This window comes from Oncorhynchus kisutch, linkage group LG15 (assembly GCF_002021735.2).
Source record: "Oncorhynchus kisutch isolate 150728-3 linkage group LG15, Okis_V2, whole genome shotgun sequence".
NCBI lineage: Eukaryota > Metazoa > Chordata > Actinopteri > Salmoniformes > Salmonidae > Oncorhynchus > Oncorhynchus kisutch.
The window spans coordinates 8446981-8470053 of NC_034188.2; the positions used below are offsets into that span (position 1 = coordinate 8446981).

At 43.5% G+C, this 23073-nt stretch overlaps 1 protein-coding gene across 4 annotated transcripts; it reads right to left on the bottom strand.

The window, feature by feature from the left end:
• Positions 1–705: 705 nt before the first annotated feature.
• LOC109878033 (cationic amino acid transporter 2) lies at positions 706–20779 on the bottom strand. 4 transcript variants are annotated; one of them, XM_031789540.1, is made up of 14 exons: positions 20653–20779; positions 20259–20292; positions 19629–19800; positions 17817–18018; positions 11255–11410; positions 10922–11087; positions 8548–8684; positions 7880–8102; positions 7104–7240; positions 5382–5484; positions 5158–5291; positions 2929–3095; positions 2285–2393; positions 706–2042 (listed from the first exon to the last, which is right to left on the bottom strand). In XM_031789540.1, the coding sequence occupies exons 3-14, from the start codon at positions 19794–19796 to the stop codon at positions 1912–1914; spliced, it is 1833 nt and encodes a 610-aa protein (XP_031645400.1). In that variant the 5' UTR covers positions 19797–19800; positions 20259–20292; positions 20653–20779; the 3' UTR covers positions 706–1911. The 4 variants fall into 4 exon arrangements, with proteins under 4 accessions (XP_031645400.1, XP_031645399.1, XP_031645398.1 ...); XM_031789539.1 differs by having other exon boundaries at positions 19629–19803; XM_031789538.1 differs by having other exon boundaries at positions 20259–20779.
• Between the last annotated feature and the right edge of the window lie 2294 nt (positions 20780–23073).

Genomic DNA, 23073 nt, shown 5'->3' on the forward strand with positions numbered 1-23073 from the left:
AGTTAACCCACTGTTCCTAGGCCAGTTAACCCAGTGTTCCTAGACCAGTTAACCCACTGTTCCTAGACCAGTTAACCCAGTGTTCCTAGACCAGTTAACCCAGTGTTCCTAGACCAGTTAACCCAGTGTTCCTAGACCAGTTAACCCAGTGTTCCTAGACCAGTTAACCCAGTGTTCCTAGACCAGTTAACCCAGTGTTCCTAGACCAGTTAACGCAGTGTTCCTAGACCAGTTAACCCACTGTTCCTAGACCAGTTAACCCAGTGTTCCTAGACCAGTTAACCCACTGTTCCTAGACCAGTTAACCCACTGTTCCTAGACCAGTTAACCCACTGTTCCTAGACCAGTTAACCCACTGTTCCTAGACCAGTTAACCCACTGTTCCTAGACCAGTTAACCCACTGTTCCTAGACCGGTTAATCCACTGTTCCTAGATCAGTTAATCCACTGTTCCTAGACCAGTTAACCCACTGTTCCTAGACCAGTTAACCCACTGTTCCTAGACCAGTTAACCCACTGTTCCTAGACCAGTTAACCCACTGTTCCTAGACCGGTTAATCCACTGTTCCTAGACCAGTTAATCCACTGTTCCTAGACCAGTTAACCCACTGTTCCTAGACCAGTTAACCCACTGTTCCTAGGCCAGTTAACCCACTGTTCCTAGGCCAGTTAACCCACTGTTCCTAGGCCAGTTAACCCACTGTTCCTAGGCCAGTTAACCCACTGTTCCTAGACCAGTTAACCCAGGCTGTCATTGAAAGTAAGAATTTGTTCTTAACTGACTTGCCTAGTTAAATAACTTTTTTTGATGAAGGTCCCTTGCTGTTTTTGATGACTAGCATAAACAGTTGAAGAGCAGGACTATTCTGAAAAATCTCACATTGTAAATCTATATAAATGCGTTGTATTTTATGTGGTCATAGTTCAAAAAGTATAAATAGTTATCAAGGTCATTTTTTCTCAAACAACTAGGTCAGCAAGCACACTAATACGCCTTGGAGTGTGTAGGAATACAGTAGTCGATCTTGCTTTCGGCAAAGCACATTAACTGCTTTTCCTGCTTGGGAAAACGTTCTTTCCCCTCATCCTGTTGTCATGGAAAAGTGTTGAACTTACATCTGATGAGTTTGTTAGAGCTTGTTACAATAGTTGACATTGTTGTTCAGACGATGTTTCATATTGGCCTCGGACTAAATACACAGAGAGATAATGAGGTCATCTCCACGTTCCGACTCTTACAACAGCAACAGATGCAGAGGTAGATGACCTCACGATCTCTAAACCACCATAACCAAATCTCACGTGAACTGAACAGCTGACTAAATCAACTCCTAAAACGTGCAATGTATTTTTGGGGGACATGTCGTATTTGATCTATATCAATACTGTATGACAAAACAATGAGAAAACACATATATATATTTTTTCAATCAAAGACCACCACGATGCCTCCTTATAAAATACATTATTTGGAAGTTGTAAATGACTGTGGAAATGTACAGACATAATGGTTATAAATGAAATGTTGTTTTGACCAACTACACTTGTTGAATTCTAGTGTACAGACAGTATAAACCAGCCTTTAGTTTTACAGTAGACAGGAATTCTCTTAAATACACAATGTAACATCAGAACATCTCTCTCTCTCTAACTCTCTCTATTCAATTCAAGGGGCTTTATTGGCATGGGAAACATACAGTATGTTTACATTGCCAAAGCAAGTGAAATAGATGAACAAAAGTGAAATAAACAATAAAAAGTGACAGTAAATATCTCTCTCTCCAGACCTTCTCTGTCTTGTCAGCTCCCGTCCTGTCCTGTCAGCTGCAGTCCTGTCTTGTCTCTCTCTCCTATGTCCTCTCTTCTCCTCTCCTCTTCTCTCCACTCCTGTGTTGTCCTTTCCACTCAGCCTCAGAATCTGTCTTCTTTGAAGGCCTCCTCCTTCGTCACACCGCTGATGGTCTCAATCTCCACCTGGCGGGTTTGGTTCCTCTGCTTCTGAACACTGTTACGGATCCCATAACCAAAGTAGATGAGGAACCCTACAGACAGACATACACAGAGAGAGAGAGAGAGAGAGAGATCAGAGAGAGAGAGAGAGATCAGAGAGAACCCCTCAACCCTCTGACATCCTGTATAGCCTCCAACCAACTTGAAACAACCCACACTCCTATTGATATCAGGTCAGATAGATAGAAAATGACCCATCCATCCCCACCAGCCTCCCAGTTTAGTGCTTGTGGCATGTATAATTGGGTAGAGAAGTGTTGGGTAGAGTACTTACCTACGGCCATCCAGATGGCGTATCTCATCCAGGTGTCTCGTCCTAACTGCACCATCAGGTAGACGTTGACAAACACACTGACTACCGGCAGCACGGGCAGGAAGGGCACCTAGGAGCAGACAGCAGGGGGTAAGAGAACTCTACTGAAATGCCAACATAAAGACACAAACAATGTACCACACAGGGTCCCGGGCCCAAAGGTAAACGTTCTGCATTTCAAACACATTTGGGGTTGATTGATATTACGATCTGTTAGGCTGCATCTGATAATGGTTGATAATATTTGTGAATCAACGATGTTTGATTAGCCTGTGATAATGTCTTCTAATCAGCGATGTTTGAATAGCCTGTGATAATGTTTGAATAGCCTGTGATAATGTTTGAATAGCCTGTGATAATGTTTGAATAGCCTGTGATAATATCCTATAATCAGCGACGTTTGAATAGCCTGTGATAATGTTCTCTAATCAGCGATGTTTGAATAGCCTGTGATAATGTTTGAATAGCCTGTGATAATGTTTGAATAGCCTGTGATAATGTTTGAATAGCCTGTGATAATGTTGAATAGCCTGTGATAATGTTTGAATAGCCTGTGATTAACGTTCTTTATATGCAGGTGTCCATCTTCCGACAGTGCTTCTCACCATGAAAGCAGCCTTGGCTTGGTTCTGTGGATGCCTCCAGATGACGATGACGAGGACCAGGAGGATGAAGGCTACGATGGACACACACACCATGCTCCAGATCTCCTGCCGCTGTATAGCGTCTATCGCTTGGGTCAGCAGGACGCACAGACCACATACACACACCACTGGAGAGAGAGAGAGAGAGAGAGAGAGAGAGAGAGAGAGAGAGAGAGCGAGACAGAGAGAAGAGAGAGAGAGAGAGAGAGAGAGACAGAGAGAGAGAGAGCGAGAGAGAGAGAGAGACAGAGAGAGAGAGAGGAAGGGGTGAGAGAAGAACAACTGAACAGAGAGAGAGAGGAGGGGGTGAGAGAAGAACAACTGAACAGAGAGAGAGAGGAAGGGGGTGAGAGAAGAACAACTGATCAGAGAGAGAGAGGAAGGGAGTGAGAGAAGAACAACTGATCAGAGAGAGAGAGGAAGGGGGTGAGAGAAGAACAACTGAACAGAGAGAGAGGAAGGGGGTGAGAGAAGAACAACTGAACAGAGAGAGAGAGGAAGGGGGTGAGAGAAGAACAACTGAACAGAGAGAGAGGAAGGGGGTGAGAGAAGAACAACTGATCAGGGAGAGAGAGGAAGGGGATGAGAGAAGAACAACTGAACAGAGAGAGAGGAAGGGGGTGAGAGAAGAACAACTGATCAGGGAGAGAGAGGAAGGGGATGAGAGAAGAACAACTGAACAGAGAGAGAGGAAGGGGGTGAGAGAAGAACAACTGAACAGAGAGAGAGGAAGGGGGTGAGAGAAGAACAACTGATCAGGGAGAGAGAGGAAGGGGGTGAGAGAAGAACAACTGAACAGGGAGAGAGAGGAAGGGGATGAGAGAAGAACAACTGAACAGAGAGAGAGAGGAAGGGGGGTGAGAGAAGAACAACTGAACAGAGAGAGAGAGGAAGGGGGTGAGAGAACAACTGAACAGAGAGCGAGGAAGGGGGTGAGAGAAGAACAACTGATCAGAGAGAGAGAGGAAGGGAGTGAGAGAAGAACAACTGATCAGAGAGAGAGAGGAAGGGGGTGAGAGAAGAACAACTGAACAGAGAGAGAGAGGAAGGGGGTGAGAGAAGAACAACTGAACAGAGAGAGAGAGGAAGGGGGTGAGAGAAGAACAACTGATCAGGGAGAGAGAGGAAGGGGATGAGAGAAGAACAACTGAACAGAGAGAGAGAGGAAGGGGGGTGAGAGAAGAACAACTGAACAGAGAGAGAGAGGAAGGGGGTGAGAGAACAACTGAACAGAGAGCGAGGAAGGGGGTGAGAGAAGAACAACTGATCAGAGAGAGAGAGGAAGGGAGTGAGAGAAGAACAACTGATCAGAGAGAGAGGAAGGGAGTGAGAGAAGAACAACTGATCAGAGAGAGAGAGGAAGGGGGTGAGAGAAGAACAACTGAACAGAGAGAGAGAGGAAGGGGGTGAGAGAAGAACAACTGAACAGAGAGAGAGAGGAAGGGGGTGAGAGAACAACTGAACAGAGAGCGAGGAAGGGGGTGAGAGAAGAACAACTGAACAGAGAGAGAGAGGAAGGGGGTGAGAGAAGAACAACTGAACAGAGAGAGAGAGGAAGGGGGTGAGAGAAGAACAACTGAACAGAGAGAGAGAGGAAGGGGGTGAGAGAAGAACAACTGAACAGAGAGAGAGAGGAAGGGGGTGAGAGAAGAACAACTGATCAGGGAGAGAGAGGAAGGGGGTGAGAGAAGAACAACTGAACAGAGAGAGAGAGGAAGGGGGTGAGAGAAGAACAACTGATCAGGGAGAGAGAGGAAGGGGGGTGAGAGAAGAACAACTGAACAGAGAGAGAGAGGAAGGGGGTGAGAGAAGAACAACTGATCAGGGAGAGAGAGGAAGGGGGTGAGAGAAGAACAACTGAACAGAGAGAGAGAGGAAGGGGGTGAGAGAAGAACAACTGATCAGGGAGAGAGAGGAAGGGGATGAGAGAAGAACAACTGAACAGAGAGAGAGAGGAAGGGGGTGAGAGAAGAACAACTGATCAGGGAGAGAGAGGAAGGGGGTGAGAGAAGAACAACTGAACAGAGAGAGGCCGATGGAAGAATGTCTGAAAGAAAGGGTGTAAGGCTACATAATGTCCCACTGCAGGTACTACAGCACCTTTAAAATGTAGATAATCTTTGAATAATATTACTTGTCAAATTTAAAGACAGATTGATTGGAGATTTCTTGTCAAACCGTTATGCTCACCAGAAAAGACAGTCAAACTTGTGACTGTTTTCGAGGTGCCCGATGTTGGAAATGATGGTGGTTTGAGACAACCAAACTTGGTGCTTGATTCAAGAATCTGGAGATCTGAGTCTTCTGATTGGGTCTCTTGGTACCTAGATGTTACAAAATCAACTTAGTACCTTTTATTTAGCTAAATAGACGATGGCTGTTTATCTAAGTTTGGATATTTGTGAAATACTTACCTTAGTATAAGAATGCATATAGCCACAAGTGTGTAGGCAAAGAGTGTCCCAATTGACATCATATCAACCAAAGCTTTCAGGTCAAACACCAGGGCCATTATCGCTGGAATGGAAAACAAACAAGCATTCAAGTATTTACCGTAGATAAATCATTACACAAAATATATCATAAGCCAAACACAACAAACTCTTCATATCTCTACGAGAGAAAGAGAACGAGAGAGAGATAGAGAGGGTTGGGGTGTTATCTGCTACGACCCCGGAGGAGAGGGTAGAGAGAGAGATAGAGTGGGTTGGGGTGTTATCTGCTACGACCCCGGAGGAGAGGGTAGAGAGAGAGATAGAGAGGGTTGGGGTGTTACCTGCTACGACCCCGGAGGAGAGGGTAGAGAGAGAGATAGAGAGGAATGGGGTGTTACCTGCTATGACCCCAGAGGAGAAGGTAGAGAGAAATAGAGAGGGATGGGGTGTTACCTGCTATGACCCCGGAGGAGAGGGTAGAGAGAGAGATAGAGAGGAATGGGGTGTTACCTGCTATGACCCCGGAGGAGAACATAGAGAGAGCGATAGAGAGGAATGGGGTGTTACCTGCTATGACCCCGGAGGAGAGGGTAGAGAGAGATAGAGATGAATGGGGTGTTACCTGCTATGACCCCGGAGGAGAGGGTAGAGAGAGAGATAGAGAGGGATGGGGTGTTACCTGCTACGACCCCGGAGGAGAGGGTAGAGAGAGAGATAGAGAGGGATGGGGTGTTACCTGCTACGACCCCGGAGGAGAGGGTAGAGAGAGAGATAGAGAGGGATGGGGTGTTACCTGCTATGACCCCGGAGGAGAGGGTAGAGAGAGAGATAGAGAGGGTTGGGGTGTTACCTGCTATGACCCCGGAGGAGAGGCTAGAGAGAGAGATAGAGAGGGATGGGGTGTTACCTGCTACGACCCCGGAGGAGAGGGTAGAGAGAGAGATAGAGAGGGATGAGGTGTTACCTGCTATGACCCCGGAGGAGAGGGTAGAGAGAGAGATAGAGAGGGTTGGGGTGTTATCTGCTACGACCCCGGAGGAGAGGGTAGAGAGAGATAGAGAGGATTGGGGTGTTACCTGCTATGACCCCGGAGGAGAGGGTAGAGAGAGAGATAGAGAGGAATGGGGTGTTACCTGCTATGACCCCGGAGGAGAGGGTAGAGAGAGAGATAGAGAGAGATGGGGTGTTACCTGCTACGACCCCGGAGGAGAGGGTAGAGAGAGATAGAGAGGAATGGGGTGTTACCTGCTATGACCCCGGAGGAGAGGGTAGAGAGAGAGATAGAGAGGGATGGGGTGTTACCTGCTATGACCCTGGAGGAGAGGGTAGAGAGAGAGATAGAGAGGAATGGGGTGTTACCTGCTATGACCCCGGAGGAGAGGGTAGAGAGAGAGATAGAGAGGGATGGGGTGTTACCTGCTATGACCCCGGAGGAGAGGGTAGAGAGAGAGATAGAGAGGGTTGGGGTGTTACCTGCTATGACCCTGGAGGAGAGGGTAGAGAGAGAGATAGAGAGGGATGGGGTGTTACCTGCTACGACCCCGGAGGAGAGGGTAGAGAGAGAGATAGAGAGGGATGGGGTGTTACCTGCTATGACCCCGGAGGAGAGGGTAGAGAGAGAGATAGAGAGGGTTGGGGTGTTACCTGCTATGACCCCGGAGGAGAGGGTAGAGAGAGAGATAGAGAGGGATGGGGTGTTACCTGCTACGACCCCGGAGGAGAGGGTAGCGATGACAGGACTTTGTCTGGCGCTGACCTTACTGAGGGGCTTGAAGAGGAGGCCGTCTCTGGCCATAGCAAACAGCACGCGGGGCATAGGGAACATGGAACCCAACAGGCTGTACAGGAGACAGACAGACACAGAGAGCAATCAGACATGTTACAGTCTCAGGTTTATGCCCCAAATGGCACCCTATTCCCTATATAGTGCACTACTTTTGACCAGGGCCAATAGGGTAGTGCACTATAAAGAGATAAGGGTGCCATTTGGCATGCAGACTCAGCACAGGACCACGTTACAATCTCAGCAAAACAGCTATAACAACAGAATACGAGGCCAAAATCATTTGCAACCTGGTAACTATGGTTAATCTCGTTTTATGGAGACAGACAGACAGGCAGGCAGACAGACAGACAGACAGACAGACAGACAGGCAGACAGACAGACAGACAGACAGACAGACAGACAGACAGACAGACAGACAGACAGACAGACAGACAGACAGACAGACAGACAGACAGACAGACAGACAGACAGACAGACAGACAGACAGACAGACAGACAGACAGACAGACAGACCAATAGACAGACAGGCAGACGGACAGACAGACAGACAGACAGACAGACAGACAGACAGACAGACAGACAGACAGGCAGGCAGACAGGCAGACAGACAGAGACAAACCGGCCAACTGACTAACCGTAATGACGCCTGGTGACATCATCGACCAGGTACTTCACATGTTCTCCTACCTACCTGGTGGAGAGGGCGCAGAGCGAGCCGACAGCCACCACATACTTGGCGGGCCCCCAGCCGATGTACATGAAGGCCACAGGCAGCGGGCTGTTAACATTCAGCATGTAGTAGGGCATCATCAGAGTGAGGGCTGCCGACACGGCGAAGTAGGCCAGGAAACAAATGAGGAGAGACGCCACGATGCCCAGCGGGATGGACTTCTGAGGGTTCTTCACCTCCTCACCTGGAGAGAGACAATGAATGAATGAATGAATGAATGAAGCGCTGTCAATCAATCAGTCCATAAGTCGATTGGGGTTGATTGATATTACGATCTGTTAGGCTGCATCTGATAATGGTTGATAATATTTGTGAATCAGCAATGTTTGTATAGCCTGTGATAATGTTTGAATAGCCTGTGACAATGTCCTCTAATCAGCGACGTCAGTAGAATGGTCAATCAATCAGCCAATATCGATCAATTGAGCAAGCAAAGTTTAATCACGAAGAATATCGACTTTTACAATATGCCTAAACATTCACCCCAAAAAAGTATTCTGAGTAGAGTAGACATTACCAAAGATACTGTATGGACAAAGCTTGGAGAAGCGCCTGGCTTTATTAATGTTTCTGATGTATATAGGTTAGTGTCTCTGTGCATTGTCAAAGATCAAAGCAGGTAGGCCTACTTGTTGTGGCGATGCAGTCGAAGCCTACGAAGGCGTAGAAACAGGTAGCGGCTCCAGAGATTGTCCCGTCGAAACCGTACGGGAAGAACCCTCCAGCCCCATACATACTGGTCACGTTGACTGTAGAGGTTAGGTTCCTGGAGAGGTCACAATACAGGACATATATACTGGGGTCACATTGACTGTGGAGGATAGGTTCCTGGAGAGGTCACAATATAGGAAATGTTTGCAAAACGATGAGAGATAAAACAGAAATACCTTATTTGCATAAGTATTCAGACCATTTTGCAATGAGACTCAAAATTGAGCTCAGATGCATCCTGTTTCTATTGCTCATCCTTGACATGTTTCTACAACTTGATTGGACCTGATTTCACCTGTGGTAAATTATATTGACTGGACATGATTTGGAAAGGCACACACCTGTCTATATAAGGTGCCACAGTTGACAGTGTATGTCAGAGCCAAAACCAAACCATGAGGTCAAAGGAATTCTCTGTGGAGCTCAGATACAGGATTGTGTCGAGGCACAGATCTGGGGAAGGGTACCAAAACAAGCCATTCCTCAGTAAAAGGCACATGGTAGCCCGCTGGTGTTTGCAAAAAGGACCCTCAGACCCTGAAAAACAAGATTCTCTGGTCTGATGAAAACAAGATTGAACTCTTTGGCCTGAATGCCAAGCCTCATGTCTAGGGGAAACCGAGCACCATCCCCTACGGTGAAGCATGGTGGTGGCAGCATCATGCTTTGGGGATGTTTTTCAGTGGCAGGGACTGGGAGACTAGTCAGGATCGATGCAAAGATGAACGGAGAAAAGTACAGAGGGATCCTTGATGAAAACCTGCTCCAGAGCGCTCAGGACCTCAGACTGGGGCGAAGGTTCGCCTTCCAACAGGACAATGACCTTAAGCACACAGCCAAGACAATGCAGGTGTGGCTTCGGATCAAGACTCTGAATGTCCTTGAGTGGCCCAGTCAGAGCCTGGACTTGAACCCGATCTAACATCTCTGGAGAGACCTGAAAATATCTGTGCAGCAACGCTCCACATCCAACCTGACAGAGCTTGAGAGGATCTGCAGAGAAGAATGAGAGAAACTACTCAAACACAGGTGTGCCAAGCTTGTAGAGTCAAGAAGACTCAAGCAAAAGGTCAAAATACTTATGTAAATGTGATATTTACGTTTTAATTTTTTTAAACTTAGCAAGCATTTCTAAAAACATGTTTTTGCTTGGTCATTATGGGGGGTTGTGTGTAGATTGATGAGGGAAATAAACATTATTTCATCCATTTTAGAATTAGGCTGTAACGTAACAAAATGTGGAAAAAGTCAAGGGGTCTGAATACTTTCCGAATGCACTGACTGTAGAATTTAGGTTCCTAGAGAGGTCACAATAGGTCACAGTCAACTTAGTGTATGTAAACTTATGGCCCACTGGAATTGTGATACAGTGAATTATAAGTGAAATAATCTGTCTGTAAACAATTGTTGGAAAAGTGACTTGTGTCATGAACAAAGTAGATGTCCTAACCGACTTGCCAAAACTATAGTTTGTTAACAAGAAATTTGTGGAGTGGTTGAAAAACGAGTTTTAACGACTCCAACCTAAGTGGATGTAAACTTCCGACTTCAACTGCATATATATATATATATATATATAGGGTTGCAAAATTCTAGTAACTTTCCCAATCTTCCCTGGTTTTCCAGAAATCTCGGTTGAAAGATTCACGCTAATATTTCCTGCTAATACAACGGCTATAACGCGCTCACACACATGTGACTGTAGAAATGTGTTCAACTGAAGTTTCTAGCACGTTTGGTGATGATGAAGGATATCTCATGTATTGTAATGGAACATACTGTAATTCCAGTTACTGACGTCTCCCTTGACAACGTCCGCTACAATGACAAACATACTGTAATTCCAGTTACTGACGTCTCCCTTGACAACGCCCGCTACAATGACAAACATACTGTAATTCCAGTTACCGACGTCTCCCTTGACAACGCCCGCTACAATGACAAACATACTGTAATTCCAGTTACCGACGTCTCCCTTGACAACGCCCGCTACAATGACAAACATACTGTAATTCCAGTTACCGACGTCTCCCTTGACAACGCCCGCTACAATGACAAACATACTGTAATTCCAGTTACCGACGTCTCCCTTGACAACGCCCGCTACAATGACAAACATACTGTAATTCCAGTTACCGACGTCTCCCTTGACAACGCCCGCTACAATGACAAACATACTGTAATTCCAGTTACCGACGTCTCCCTTGACAACGCCCGCTACAATGACAAACATACTGTAATTCCAGTTACCGAAGTCTCCCTTGACAACGCCCGCTACAATGACAAACATACTGTAATTCCGCTGTAGCGTTGACGAGCACCTCCTGACTGATCTGCCAGTTACCGACGTCTCCCTTGACAACGCCCGCTACAATGACAAACAGAAGCACCAGGATGTTGACGGCCGTGAAGATCTTGTTGACTATTGCCGATTCCTGGACACCGAAGGCCAGCAGACCTTCACAGGACAGAAACACGTGAAATGTGTTCATCATCATCATCATCATCATCATCATCATCATCATCATCATCATCATCATCATCATCAGTACCAGACAGTTTTAATGTCGCTATGCTGTTAAACGAACCAGTGATCAATCAGTCAATCAATCTGATTTAGTTTACCTGCCAGGAGCATAATGAGCCCAGCAGCAAAGAAGTCTGGGTATTCTGCGAGGCCCGGGAAGCCCATGTAAAGGTTTTCTTTGAAAAAATTCCCCATGACGTTGCCGATGAGGTCATCAAAGGTTCCGCTCCAAGCCCTCGCCACACTAGACGTCCCTGACAGGATAATGATGAGAGGAGATTAGCCAATATGACAATAGCTGGATCAATCAATCAACCCTTTACAAATGGTGGGAATCGGCCTTTATGGATAGGGTTAAATTCAAATGTCTCTTACAGAGGACACATGAAAAGCATAGGCATAACCATGGTAGCAATTGAAAGGGAACAGTTTATAGATACTGTGAAAATTATTAAAACAAAGGTGAGACGATACAACAGTTCACCTGACACAAGACTGAATCCAAACATTAAACTGTTGATTTTATGCGCATTTGACATTTACTGTACTTTTCGCCACATTTGTTGACAACGAAATCTGAAAATACTCCGGATACATTCAGTAACATGTTGAGAATATACCTGGAAAATGTGGAAAAGGTGCAACATAAGACAAGAAAATTACAAAGGTTTGAGTGAGAGGAGTCTCCAAGTGGACAGACATGTCCACAGTTTCTCAGTAATTATTGTTTTCAACTATAAGGTGCTTTTTAGAGCTCTCCTACTGTAGCTTTGCCAGTTGGGTAACTAGAGCAGGCAGACGTGTAGTTGTTTTGTTTGGAACCCAACCCTGCATCCCCGCTATCACACAATTACTGTTCTTGTTTATGAAATCCCAAAACTGCCCATTATACATCGCAATCTGGTGGGCATGATTTGAAAGCTTGTTCTTTAAGCCAACATGACTAGCTAAGTTATAAAATACGATCTTAGATTGCTTTCACGGGGCAATTCAGAGAAACAGATCTTCATTTTGGTGCGGTTCAGAACAACCCACGGTATGACGCCATGTCATCTTGTAACATTAAACATAGTGATCATAAATGTTGACTCTGTATACGACATGAGGGTTTGATGATATGTGAAGTGCCCATTTGGACTGTAATGACGTCAAAGTGGTATTTATTATAATCCTATAGTCCTTTTAATTTACAGAATTTCCCTCAACTCAGACAGATTTTCTTTTTGCAAAAGTTACCCAATTAGCAGAAGAAAATGAGGGAAAAAACGTCTTGTTTTATGCGGTGCTATCAGTCAAGCGGTGCTATCAGTCAAGCGGTGCTATCAGTCAAGAGGTGCTATCAGTCAAGCGGTGCTATCAGTCAAGAGGTGCTATCAGTCAAGAGGTGCTATCAGTCAAGAGGTGCTATCAGTCAAGAGGTGCTATCAGTCAAGCGGTGCTATCAGATAAGCGGTGCTATCAGTCAAGCGGTGCTATCAGTCAAGAGGTGCTATCAGATAAGCGGTGCTATCAGTCAAGCAGTGCAATCAGTCAAGAGGTGCTATCAGTCAAGAGGTGCTATCAGTCAAGAGGTGCTATCAGTCAAGCGGTGCTATCAGTCAAGCGGTGCTATCAGCCAAGCGGTGCTATCAGTCAAGCGGTGCTATCAGCCAAGCGGTGCTATCAGTCAAGCGGTGCTATCAGTCAAGCGGTGCTATCAGTCAAAACGCCATTCAGCGCACTACGTTCCAATTTAGGCGTTTTTCATCTTCAAACCATATACGGAGACGTGTGTAAAGTGCTACACAGTCAATCCATCAATCAGTAATCAGTTCTTAAATAAATATATATATAAAAAACCATCCCTGAGAAGATAACGGTAAGAGAAGAGAGTTCATTTTGAATCATAATTTTACTGTGTTGTGTCATATCGTACATACCCAGAGCGCCCTAGAGGGTAGATATGAATGTGATTGGTTAAGTCTAGGCAAAAATGTGATTGTTTAACCTTAGGTAAATGACTCCAACTATCTAGGCTCTTAATTATCAGCTAACTTAACTGCCGTGGAGTTGTTTTTAAGAGCACAGTAGCACCTCCTGGTTGAAACTCCAGACGAGCTTCAACACCATTCAACTCTCCTTCCGTGGCCTCCATCTGCTCTTAAATGCAAGTAAAACTAAATGCATGCTCTTCAACCGATTGCTGCTCGCACCTGCCCTCCCATCCAGCATCACTACTCTGGACGGTTCTGACTTAGAATATGTGGACAACTACAAATACCTAGGTGTCTGGTTAGACTATAAACTCTCCTTCCAGACTCACATTAAGCATCTCCAATCTGAAATTACATCTAGAATCGGCTTCCTATTTCGCAACAAAGCCTCCTTCACATCTGCTGCCAAACATACTGTAATGAAACAGGCAGGGATCAGGTCTCAGACCATCAACCTTCTAGCCTGATATGCCGATATGTGAGTCGATATCCGATATCCACGTGTAACCCAGGGTCGTTACAATACCCTCGTAAAACTGACTATCCTGCCGATTCTTGACGTTGGCGATGTCATTTAAAAAATAGCCTCCAACACTCTACTGAGCAAATTGGTTGCAGTCTATCACAGTGCCAAAATCACTGAAGCTGGAGACTCATATCTACCTCACCAACTTTAAGCACCAGCTGTCAGAGCAGCTCACAGATCACTGCACCTGTACATAGCCCATCTGTATTATAGCCCATCTAACTACCTCATCCCCATTGTGTTATTTTTTTGTTGTTGCTCCGTTGCACCCCAGTATCTCTACTTGCACATTCATCTTCTGCACATCTATCACTCCAGTGTTTACATTGCTAAATTATAATTACTTCGCCACCATGGCCTATTTATTGCCTTACCTCCATTATCCTACCTCATTTGCACACACTGTACATAGACTTTTTTTTATTTTTTATTGTATTTTCTATTGTATTAATGACTGTATGTTTGTTTATTCCATGTGTAACTCTGTGTTGTTGTTTGTGTCGCACTGCTTTGCTTTATCTTGGCCAGGTCGCAGTTGTAAATGAGAACTTGTTCTCAACTCTCTCTCTCTCTCTCTCTCTCTCTCTCTCTCTCTCTTTCTCTCTCTCTCTCTCTCTCTCTCTCTCTCTCTCACTCTCTCTCGCTCTCTCTCGCTCTCTCTCTCTCTCTCTCGCTCTCTCTCTCTCTCTCTCGCTCTCTCTCGCTCTCTCTCTCTCGCTCTCTCTCTCTCTCTCTCTCTCTCTCTCTCTCTCTCTCTCTCTCTCTCTCTGTCTCTCACGCTCTCTCTCGCTCTCTCTCGCTCTCTCTCTCTCTCTCTCACTCTCTCTCTCTCTCTCTCTCTCTCTCTCTCTCTCTCTCTCTCTCTCTCGCTCTCTCTCTCTCTCTCTCGCTCTCTCTCTCTCTCTCTCTCTCTCTCTCTCTCTCTCTCTCTCTCTCTCTGTCTCTCTCTCTCTCTCTCTCTCTGTCTCTCTCTCTCTGCCTCAATTCAAATTCAATTCAATTTAAGGGCTTTATTGGCATGGGAAACATACAGTACATCCATCCATCCATACATACATACATACATTCTCATTTTTTGTACAGATCGTTAATTGAAAATAAACATTTTGGTTAAAAGTATGATTATATTATTGATCGATTGACTATGACTTTTCAGATCACCCAGTAGTGCTATCTGTAGAGTTAGCTTCAGTTAAATATTGCAATTCTTCAACCATTTCTGAATCTGCGACCAAAAACAAGCTACATATGGACATTACCAAAACGAATGATCTAATTATTTTGCCTCTTCGCAGCGAAATCTGCAGAGCGGGGAAGGTTGTATCCCCCATATAAGTAACATTCTGTTGGCTGAAAGAATTCTGAATAAAAATTTAAATTGAAAAATTTGAAGTTTGCGTATCAGTTCATAAAACCATGTGCCGTGGAATCGGTACGTCAAAAATCTCTTCCAACTATTTTACCATCTATATGGCACTGCTATCCATTTTTTGGTCCTTAACTGGTATATATTTTAATTTATCACAATTCTCTTTAACCAATGATGGTCTTTAATGCAGGGCGGACAGACCAGTGACTTACCTTATCCCCCTTCCACTTTCCTCATCCATTTTTTGAGGTAATGCTGCAAACAGTTGTTTGTAATTCTGGGTAGAGCAGACATTTACACATCTTTTAGTTAGCTGCATGTGTGACATAACTGCACCAGTGGTCTTTATGATATCATTAACAAAGACTATACCTTTTTTTAAAAGTTTTTTTAATTTAATTGAACCATTATTTAACTAGGCATGTAAGTTCAGAACAAATTCTTATTTACAATGAGGGAAGGCAAAGGCAAAAGGCCTCCTAATATATTTGAGTTTAATTAACCACAATATTTGTTGTATTATTTGTTCTGTCTTTTTTTGGTGGAATTGAAATTGCAACCAACTTTCTATGGCTTATATTGATAGTGATATTTGGGAGATGATTTCCTTTTCAAATAACTGAATGTGAGAGGTTATAATCTGAATAAAGGGGAAAAGGCCATTCTTGAACATGGGGTGAGACATTCTTACTAATTTACTAGAGAACCATTTCAAATGTAAGTATAACTTGTGTATGACCGAAGCCTTCAGTGAGGTCTAATGCTTTAATATCTAATCGTTTCTGCCCTCCGAATTCATATTCGTTATATAAGTAGGCCATTTAAATTTTGTCTGGCCGTTCCAAATAAAGTGGAATCTTTTTTTCTCATATAATTTAAAAAGCAGGTTGCTAGGTGTAAGCAAGACCATAAGACAGTAGGTAAACTGGGATATGTGTCACGACATCCATCGAAGTTGTTCCCTCTCCTTGTTCGGGCAGCTTTCGACGTCACCGGCTTTCTAGCCACCACCGATCCATGTTTCATTTTTCCTCTTGTTTTGTCTGTTTTACACACCTGGTTCCCCATCTCATAATTATGTTCCTTATTTAACCCTCTGGTTTCCCTTTCTGTTTTGTGCGTGATTGTCTTTCGTGTATTCCGGTGTGTTTTGAGTCTGTTTTGTCCTTGTTTGCAACGGGATATTGTTATGTTTAGCATTGAGTAAATCAGTGATTGTCACTCTTATCTGTGTCCTGCGCCTGACTCCTTCGCTATCTTTAGATAGACTCTGACAATATGACTAAAGAGTTAATCAGGGTAAACTGGGATAGGACTAAAGAGTTAATCAGGGTAAACTGGGATATGATATGACTAAAGAGTTAATCAGGGTAAACTGGGATATGACTAGAGAGTTAATCAGGGTAAACTGGGATATGACTAGAGTTAATCAGGGTGATTTTTCCACAAATGGACAGGTGTTTTCCTTTCCATGGTAGCAAGATCTTATCCATTTTTGCAAACGTTCTCTTAAAATGTATTGTCGTGAGATCGTTTCTTTCTTTCGGGATATGTATACCGAGTATGTCCACGTCACCACCAGACCATTTTATTGGTAAACTACACGGTAATGTAAAAGTAGTATTGTTGTGAGATCCAATACATAATAAACTGAGCATAATCTGGTTGTAATCCAGAGAGGTTAGAAAAAGTATCTAGATCCTCTATGAGGCTGTGGGGAGATTCTAATTGTGGATTGAAAAGAAAACATGAATCATCAGCGTACAATGACACCTTTGTTTTTAAGCCATGGATTTCTATTCCCTTGATATTATTGTTGGATCTGATTTGAATAGTTAACATTTCGATGGCCACAATAAATAGATATGGCGATAGTGGACAACCTTGTTTTACTCCTCTTGACAGTTTAAAACTTTCTGAGAAGTAGCCATTCTATACTATTTTACACCTAGGGTGACTATACATGATTTTAACCCATTTTATAAGAGATTCTCCAAAATGTAAATGTTCCAGGCATTTATATATAAACTCCAGTTGTACTTAATCGAAAGCCTTTTCAAAGTCTGCTATGAAGAGCAGGCCTGGATTCCCAGATTTTTTATAGTGTTTTTTTGTTTCTGGTACTTGCCTTATATTATCTCCAATGTATCATCCATGTAAAAAAAAACCTGTCTGATTAGAATTAATAATGTCCGACAATACCTTTTTTATTCTACGTGCTATACATTTTGCTAGAATTTTTGCACTACAACACTGGAGTTTAAGGGGCCTACAATTCTTTAAATGGACTGGATCTTTATATTTGGACAGGAGCTTTATTTGTATCACTTTGCATGATTCTTCTCCTTTGACCTTTGACCTCTCTCATCAACAGCTATTTTCACCCACAGGACTGCCTCTGACTGGATGTTTTGTGTTTGTTGCACCCTTCTTGGTAAACCCTAGACACTGTCGTGCGTGAAAAGCTCAGGAGGGTGGCTGTTTCTGAGATACTGAGTCCGGCGTGCCTGGCACCGACGATCATAACATTATCAAAGTCGCTTAGGTCACACGTTTTGCCCATTCTAACGTTCAATCGATCAGTAACTGAATGCCTCGATGCCCGTCTGCCTGCTTTATATAGCAAGCCACAGCCACGTGACTGTCTATAGGAGAAATCAATTTTCGTGAATGGGGTGGCGTGCCTAATAAACTGGCCTGTGAGTGTAGATCAGATGGGAATAGTTCACTCCCAAAATCATAGTTAGGAAAACTCCTGAAGTAGAATGAAGTAGTATGCAGTTGTATCTTACCTATGACGTAGGACAGCAACAGATTCCATCCGGTAATAAACGCCAGTAGCTCTCCCACCGTCACATAGCTGTACAGATATGCAGACCCCGTTTTGGGGACGCGGGCCCCGAACTCAGCGTAGCACAAGCCGGCAAAGATGGAGGCCACGGCAGCGATGAAGAAGGATATGATGATGCTGGGACCTGACGACGTCCTAGCAACCTAATAGATATCATTATCAATTCAATCGTTTTTATAAATCCCTTTTTCATACCAGCAGTTTCCAGATACAAGGCCAAAACCCTAAAGAGCAAGCAATGCAGATGCAGAAGCCCAGTGGCTAGGGAAACTCCCTCAAATATTATAGAAAGGTCCAGACACTGTTTTTGCAATATCACTTTTTATTACTACTTTCCACAACCAACAATTCACTTCCTCATCCTCATTGTGCATCATTATTTACAATTTCATGTACATATTACTTCAACTAACCGGTGCCCCTGCACATTGACTCTGTACCGGTACCCACTGTATATATCCTCGCTATTGTTATTTTACTGCTGCTCTTTAATTATTTGTACATTTTATTTCTTATTTTTTACTTAACACTTATTTGTCTTAAAACGGCATTGTTGGTTACTGGATTGTAAGTAAGCAGTTCCCTGTAAGGTCTACACCTGTTGTATTCGGTGCATGTGATACAATTTGATTGGATTTGTTTTACTGAACAAAAGGCACATCTCAATAGGTGGTCCAGATATACTCATGACCTGGTTAGGCTAAATGTTAGGTTAAATGTTAGGCTAAATGTTTGGTTAAATGTTAGGCTAAATGTTTGGTTAAATGTTAGGCTAAATGTTTGGTTAAATGTTAGGCTAAATGTTTGGTTAAATGTTAGGTTAAAATTTTACGTTAAAGTGTTACATTAAAGTGTTACATTAAAGTGTTACATTAAAGTGTTACATATGGCTAAGTGTTACATTAAAGTGTTACATTAAAGTGTTACATATGGCTAAGTGTTATATTAAAGTGATACATTAAAGTGTTACATTAAAGTGTTATATTAAAGTGTTACATATGGCTAAGTGTTAAAGTATTAAAGTGTTGACAGGTAAGCGTTAAAAAAAGAGAAAAGGATAAGTGCAACAATCAGAGATGTATCCATATATCGCCCCCTAGGTAATCAATCCCCACCCCCCCCAGGGCCACCAGATCAACAGTGTTAATGTATCCATACCTATCCAGAGAGAATGTAGACCCCTGCCCCCAGGGTACTCCCCACCCCTAGGGCCACCAGATCAACAGTGTTAATGTATCCATACCTCTCCAGAGAGAATGTAGACCCCTGCCCCCAGGGTACTCCCCACCCCTAGGGCCACCAGATCAACAGTGTTAATGTATCCATACCTCTCCAGAGAGAATGTAGACCCCTGCCCCCAGGGTACTCCCCACCCCTAGGGCCACCAGATCAACAGTGTTAATGTATCCATACCTCTCCAGAGAGAATGTAGACCCCTGCCCCCAGGGTACTCCCCACCCCTAGGGCCACCAGATCAACAGTGTTAATGTATCCATACCTCTCCAGAGAGAATGTAGACCCCTGCCCCCAGGGTACTCCCCACCCCTAGGGCCACCAGATCAACAGTGTTAATGTATCCATACCTCTCCAGAGAGAATGTAGACCCCTGCCCCCAGGGTACTCCCCACCCCTAGGGCCACCAGATCAACAGTGTTAATGTATCCATACCTCTCCAGAGAGAATGTAGACCCCTGCCCCCAGGGTACTCCCCACCCCTAGGGCCACCAGATCAACAGTGTTAATGTAGCCATACCTCCCCAGAGAGAACGTAGACCCCTGCCCCCAGGGTACTCCCCACCCCTAGGGCCACCAGATCCAGAGTGGTGAGACAGCGGTTGAAAGTGGACTCCTCTCCCTCAGGCTCCAGAGGTTTTCTCCTGGACAGGCTCCGTACAAAGGAGCTCAATGAGTGGCAGGTCATCCTTCTACTGGGGTCAGGGGTCAGGGGTTGTGGGAGGAAGAGAGGGGGGGGGGGGTCACCCCTAACACTGACTCATTCCTGACGACATGATGTTTAAGAACATTACTTTCTAATAAGATCAAAAGTTACATTGAAGAAAATGCATTTCAAACTGTCTGTCTTTACCACAGTTTGAAAGATCAGCAGTATAATATCAGAAACATTATCAATAAACCTTGATCAGTTTCCATGTATTTCATGAAGTCTTCTATATGCAAACCGTGCTCTTTGTAAGTCCATGGTAAAATCCATAAGATACTTCATGGACTGTCCCTATCAGTAACATTCTTACGCGAGGCACGTTAACTCCAAGAGTTCAGCACCACTGAGTGACAAGTTGGCAGTCTTCTTTTAAAACGGCCCAAAATCACTATCATTAATCTACCAAATAATAAATACATCAATATTTCTTTGTCTGCTTACCTGTTAGTGAGTGATTCCCTGTTACGGAGCTGTGCTGTGTTTAGGAGAAACAATTGATAGTGTTGATTATTCCTTCCTTCAATCACTTAATTATTTTAATTTTAAGCCTTAATCACCTGCCTGACAGAAGAGTACTGTTGCTTGTCGTTTTTCTCCTGATGCCCACTGGCTCTATAACTATGCCCTAACCTGCTACATGACTCAAGACTCTAGCCAAAACTTAACTTGACAAGTTTTATCCATGGGATAAACCTAAATGAGTCAAGTATGTAAGGAAATATTTACGCTATGTCATGTAAATACATGTTAATTAAACAGATATGTCATATGAAAACATGTATTAGGGATGTAATATCTAAAAGCAGGTGCGTGAATCAATAGAATGTGTACTCACCTTACGATAGAAGTTCCATGTTATCATGTGTTCTGAGACGGAACATTGAGAATCAGAGACATTCCATTCAGCTCTCTCTCTCTCTCTCTCTCTCTCTCTCTCTCTCTCTCTCTCTCTCTCTCTCTCTCTCTCTCTCTCTCTCTCTCTCTCTCTCTCTCTCTCTCTCTCTCTCTCTCTCTCTCTCTCTCTCTCTCTCTCTCTCTCTCTCTCTCTCTCTCTCTCTCTCTCTCTCTCTCTCTCTCTCTCTCTCTCTCTCTCTCTCTCTCTCTCTCTCTCTCTCTCTCTCTCTCTCTCCCACTGGGTGTTCTGTAGGGCCACTGCTCCCTCCTTCCTTACATTGGAGAGGACAAAAACCGAGGGGAAGAATGAACCAGAGAATGATCCGCTAGCTAAATGCCACTATCTCGAAGGAGAATATATACAGTGGGGTATGAATTGATTGACACCCTGTTTAAAGGTGAGCAAAAATCTATGTATAAAACATTGAAATAGTTCAAATACTGAGCTATATTGTGTGCTCCAAACATTTTGGAAATTATTTTATTTTATACTAATACAGTTGCTCAGAGAAAGAGATTTTGTTTAACAATAAATATTTGTTTTTCTCAAAAAGGTAGGGGTCGACATTTTTTTTCAATATCTCACTTTGCGAGAAAAACGGCACCCATTTTTGAGAAACAAAAATATTACTTGTTAAACCAAATCTATTTCTCTGAGCAATTGCCAGAACAGCTTCCAAGCACCTTGGCATAGATTCTACAAGTGTCTGGAACTCTATTGGAGGGATGTGACACCATACTTCCACGAGAAATTCCATCATTTGGTGTTTTGTTGATGGTGGATAACTGTCTCAGAAACCACACCAGAATCTCCCCTAAGTGTTCAATTGGGTTGAGATCTGGTGACTGAGACGGCCGTGGCATACGGTTTACGTTGTTTTCATGCTCATCAAACCATTCAGTGACCACTTGTGCTCTATGGATGGGGGCATTGTCATCCTATGGGGGCATAGCCAGGGTAGCCAAAATAATGGCCTGCCCAGTATTTTATACATGATCCTAAGCATTATGGGATGTTCACTGCTTTATTACAGTTTTTCTCAATTGCTAAAACACTAAAACCCATTGGCTGAACAAAGTTCTCAGTTGCCTGGACTCATTTAGCTAATTATGCAGTCTGTTGTCAAACCTTAAACCATTTCACATGGTAAAACACCATTTGCAGATCTCACTTAGACTTTTCAGCAAAACTCTAAACACATTCTGCACTCTAATGCACATGTCATCCATACTGGTAAACACATTCTGCACTCTAATGCACATGTCATCCATACTGGTAAACACATTCTGCACTCTAATGCACATGTCATCCATACTGGTAAACACATTCTGCACTCTAATGCACATGTCATCCATACTGGTAAACACATTCTGCACTCTAATGCACATGTCATCCATACTGGTAAACACATTCTGCACTCTAATGCACATGTCATCCATACTGGTAAACACATTCTGCACTCTAATGCACATGTCATCCATACTGGTAAACACATTCTGCACTCTAATGCACATGTCATCCATACTGGTAAACACATTCTGCACTCTAATGCACATGTCATCCATACTGGTAAACACATTCTGCACTCTAATGCACATGTCATCCATACTGGTAAACACAAGTGGCAACAATCAAATACAAGTAGAGAACACATGTCATTGATTGAACACAACCACTCAACATGGATTTAACCTGTTTCAAATGATGTGACACAACCAATATAAGTCAGTTCAGAGAGCAAACAGGTTGTTGAAGGTGGGAAGGAGAAAGTCTGAGAATGGATACTGTAGTACAGTGCATTGTAGGCTGTATACTGTACAATGGACATATTGTCTGGCCCTGAACATTGTGCTTTCCATTTATTAACAGTACTGACTGCTCAATAGATTTTGACTGGTTGCAGGTTCATATCAACAAAGAACAAGATTTACAGTATCACAGAGACAAAGGACACGTTTGTGAGATGCAGGGTACAGTACTGTAAAAATAGGGATACAAGGAGGAGGAAGAACCAAAAAATAAAATTGCAAAGAGCAAAGCAGAGTAGTAATTCCTGATCAATTTTGAGCTACTATGATAGAACATGTTTTCGTTCATCAAAAGACGGAAAAATATGAATATTTTTTTAGATTAAAAATGTGCTTCTCCCTGAGAATTGTATGTTTTGAACAATGTGTTTTCTATTTTTCGGTGTATTGTTTACTGACTGCTGTTTACTGACTGCTGTTTACTGACTGCTGTTTACTGACTGCTTGAGAGTGTATATATCATTTTGATCACTTCTTCTTTATGATTTGAGAGCAGTGTTTGATTTTGAACACAGGTAAAACTGTTTTGAGGTGAATGTTTCATTTTGCGAGA

Excerpts from the sequence above, each read along its gene's own strand:
- LOC109878033 (XM_031789540.1), bottom strand. The coding sequence starts at position 19,796 with ATGACCTGCCACTCATTGAGCTCCTTTGTACGGAGCCTGTCCAGGAGA. Across the intron at positions 7,241-7,879 it reads CTCTGCGCCCTCTCCACCAG|CCTGTTGGGTTCCATGTTCC; the intron begins GTAGGTAGGAGA and ends TCTCCTGTACAG. Across the intron at positions 2,043-2,284 it reads CGCCATCTGGATGGCCGTAG|GGTTCCTCATCTACTTTGGT; the intron begins GTAAGTACTCTA and ends GTCTGTCTGTAG.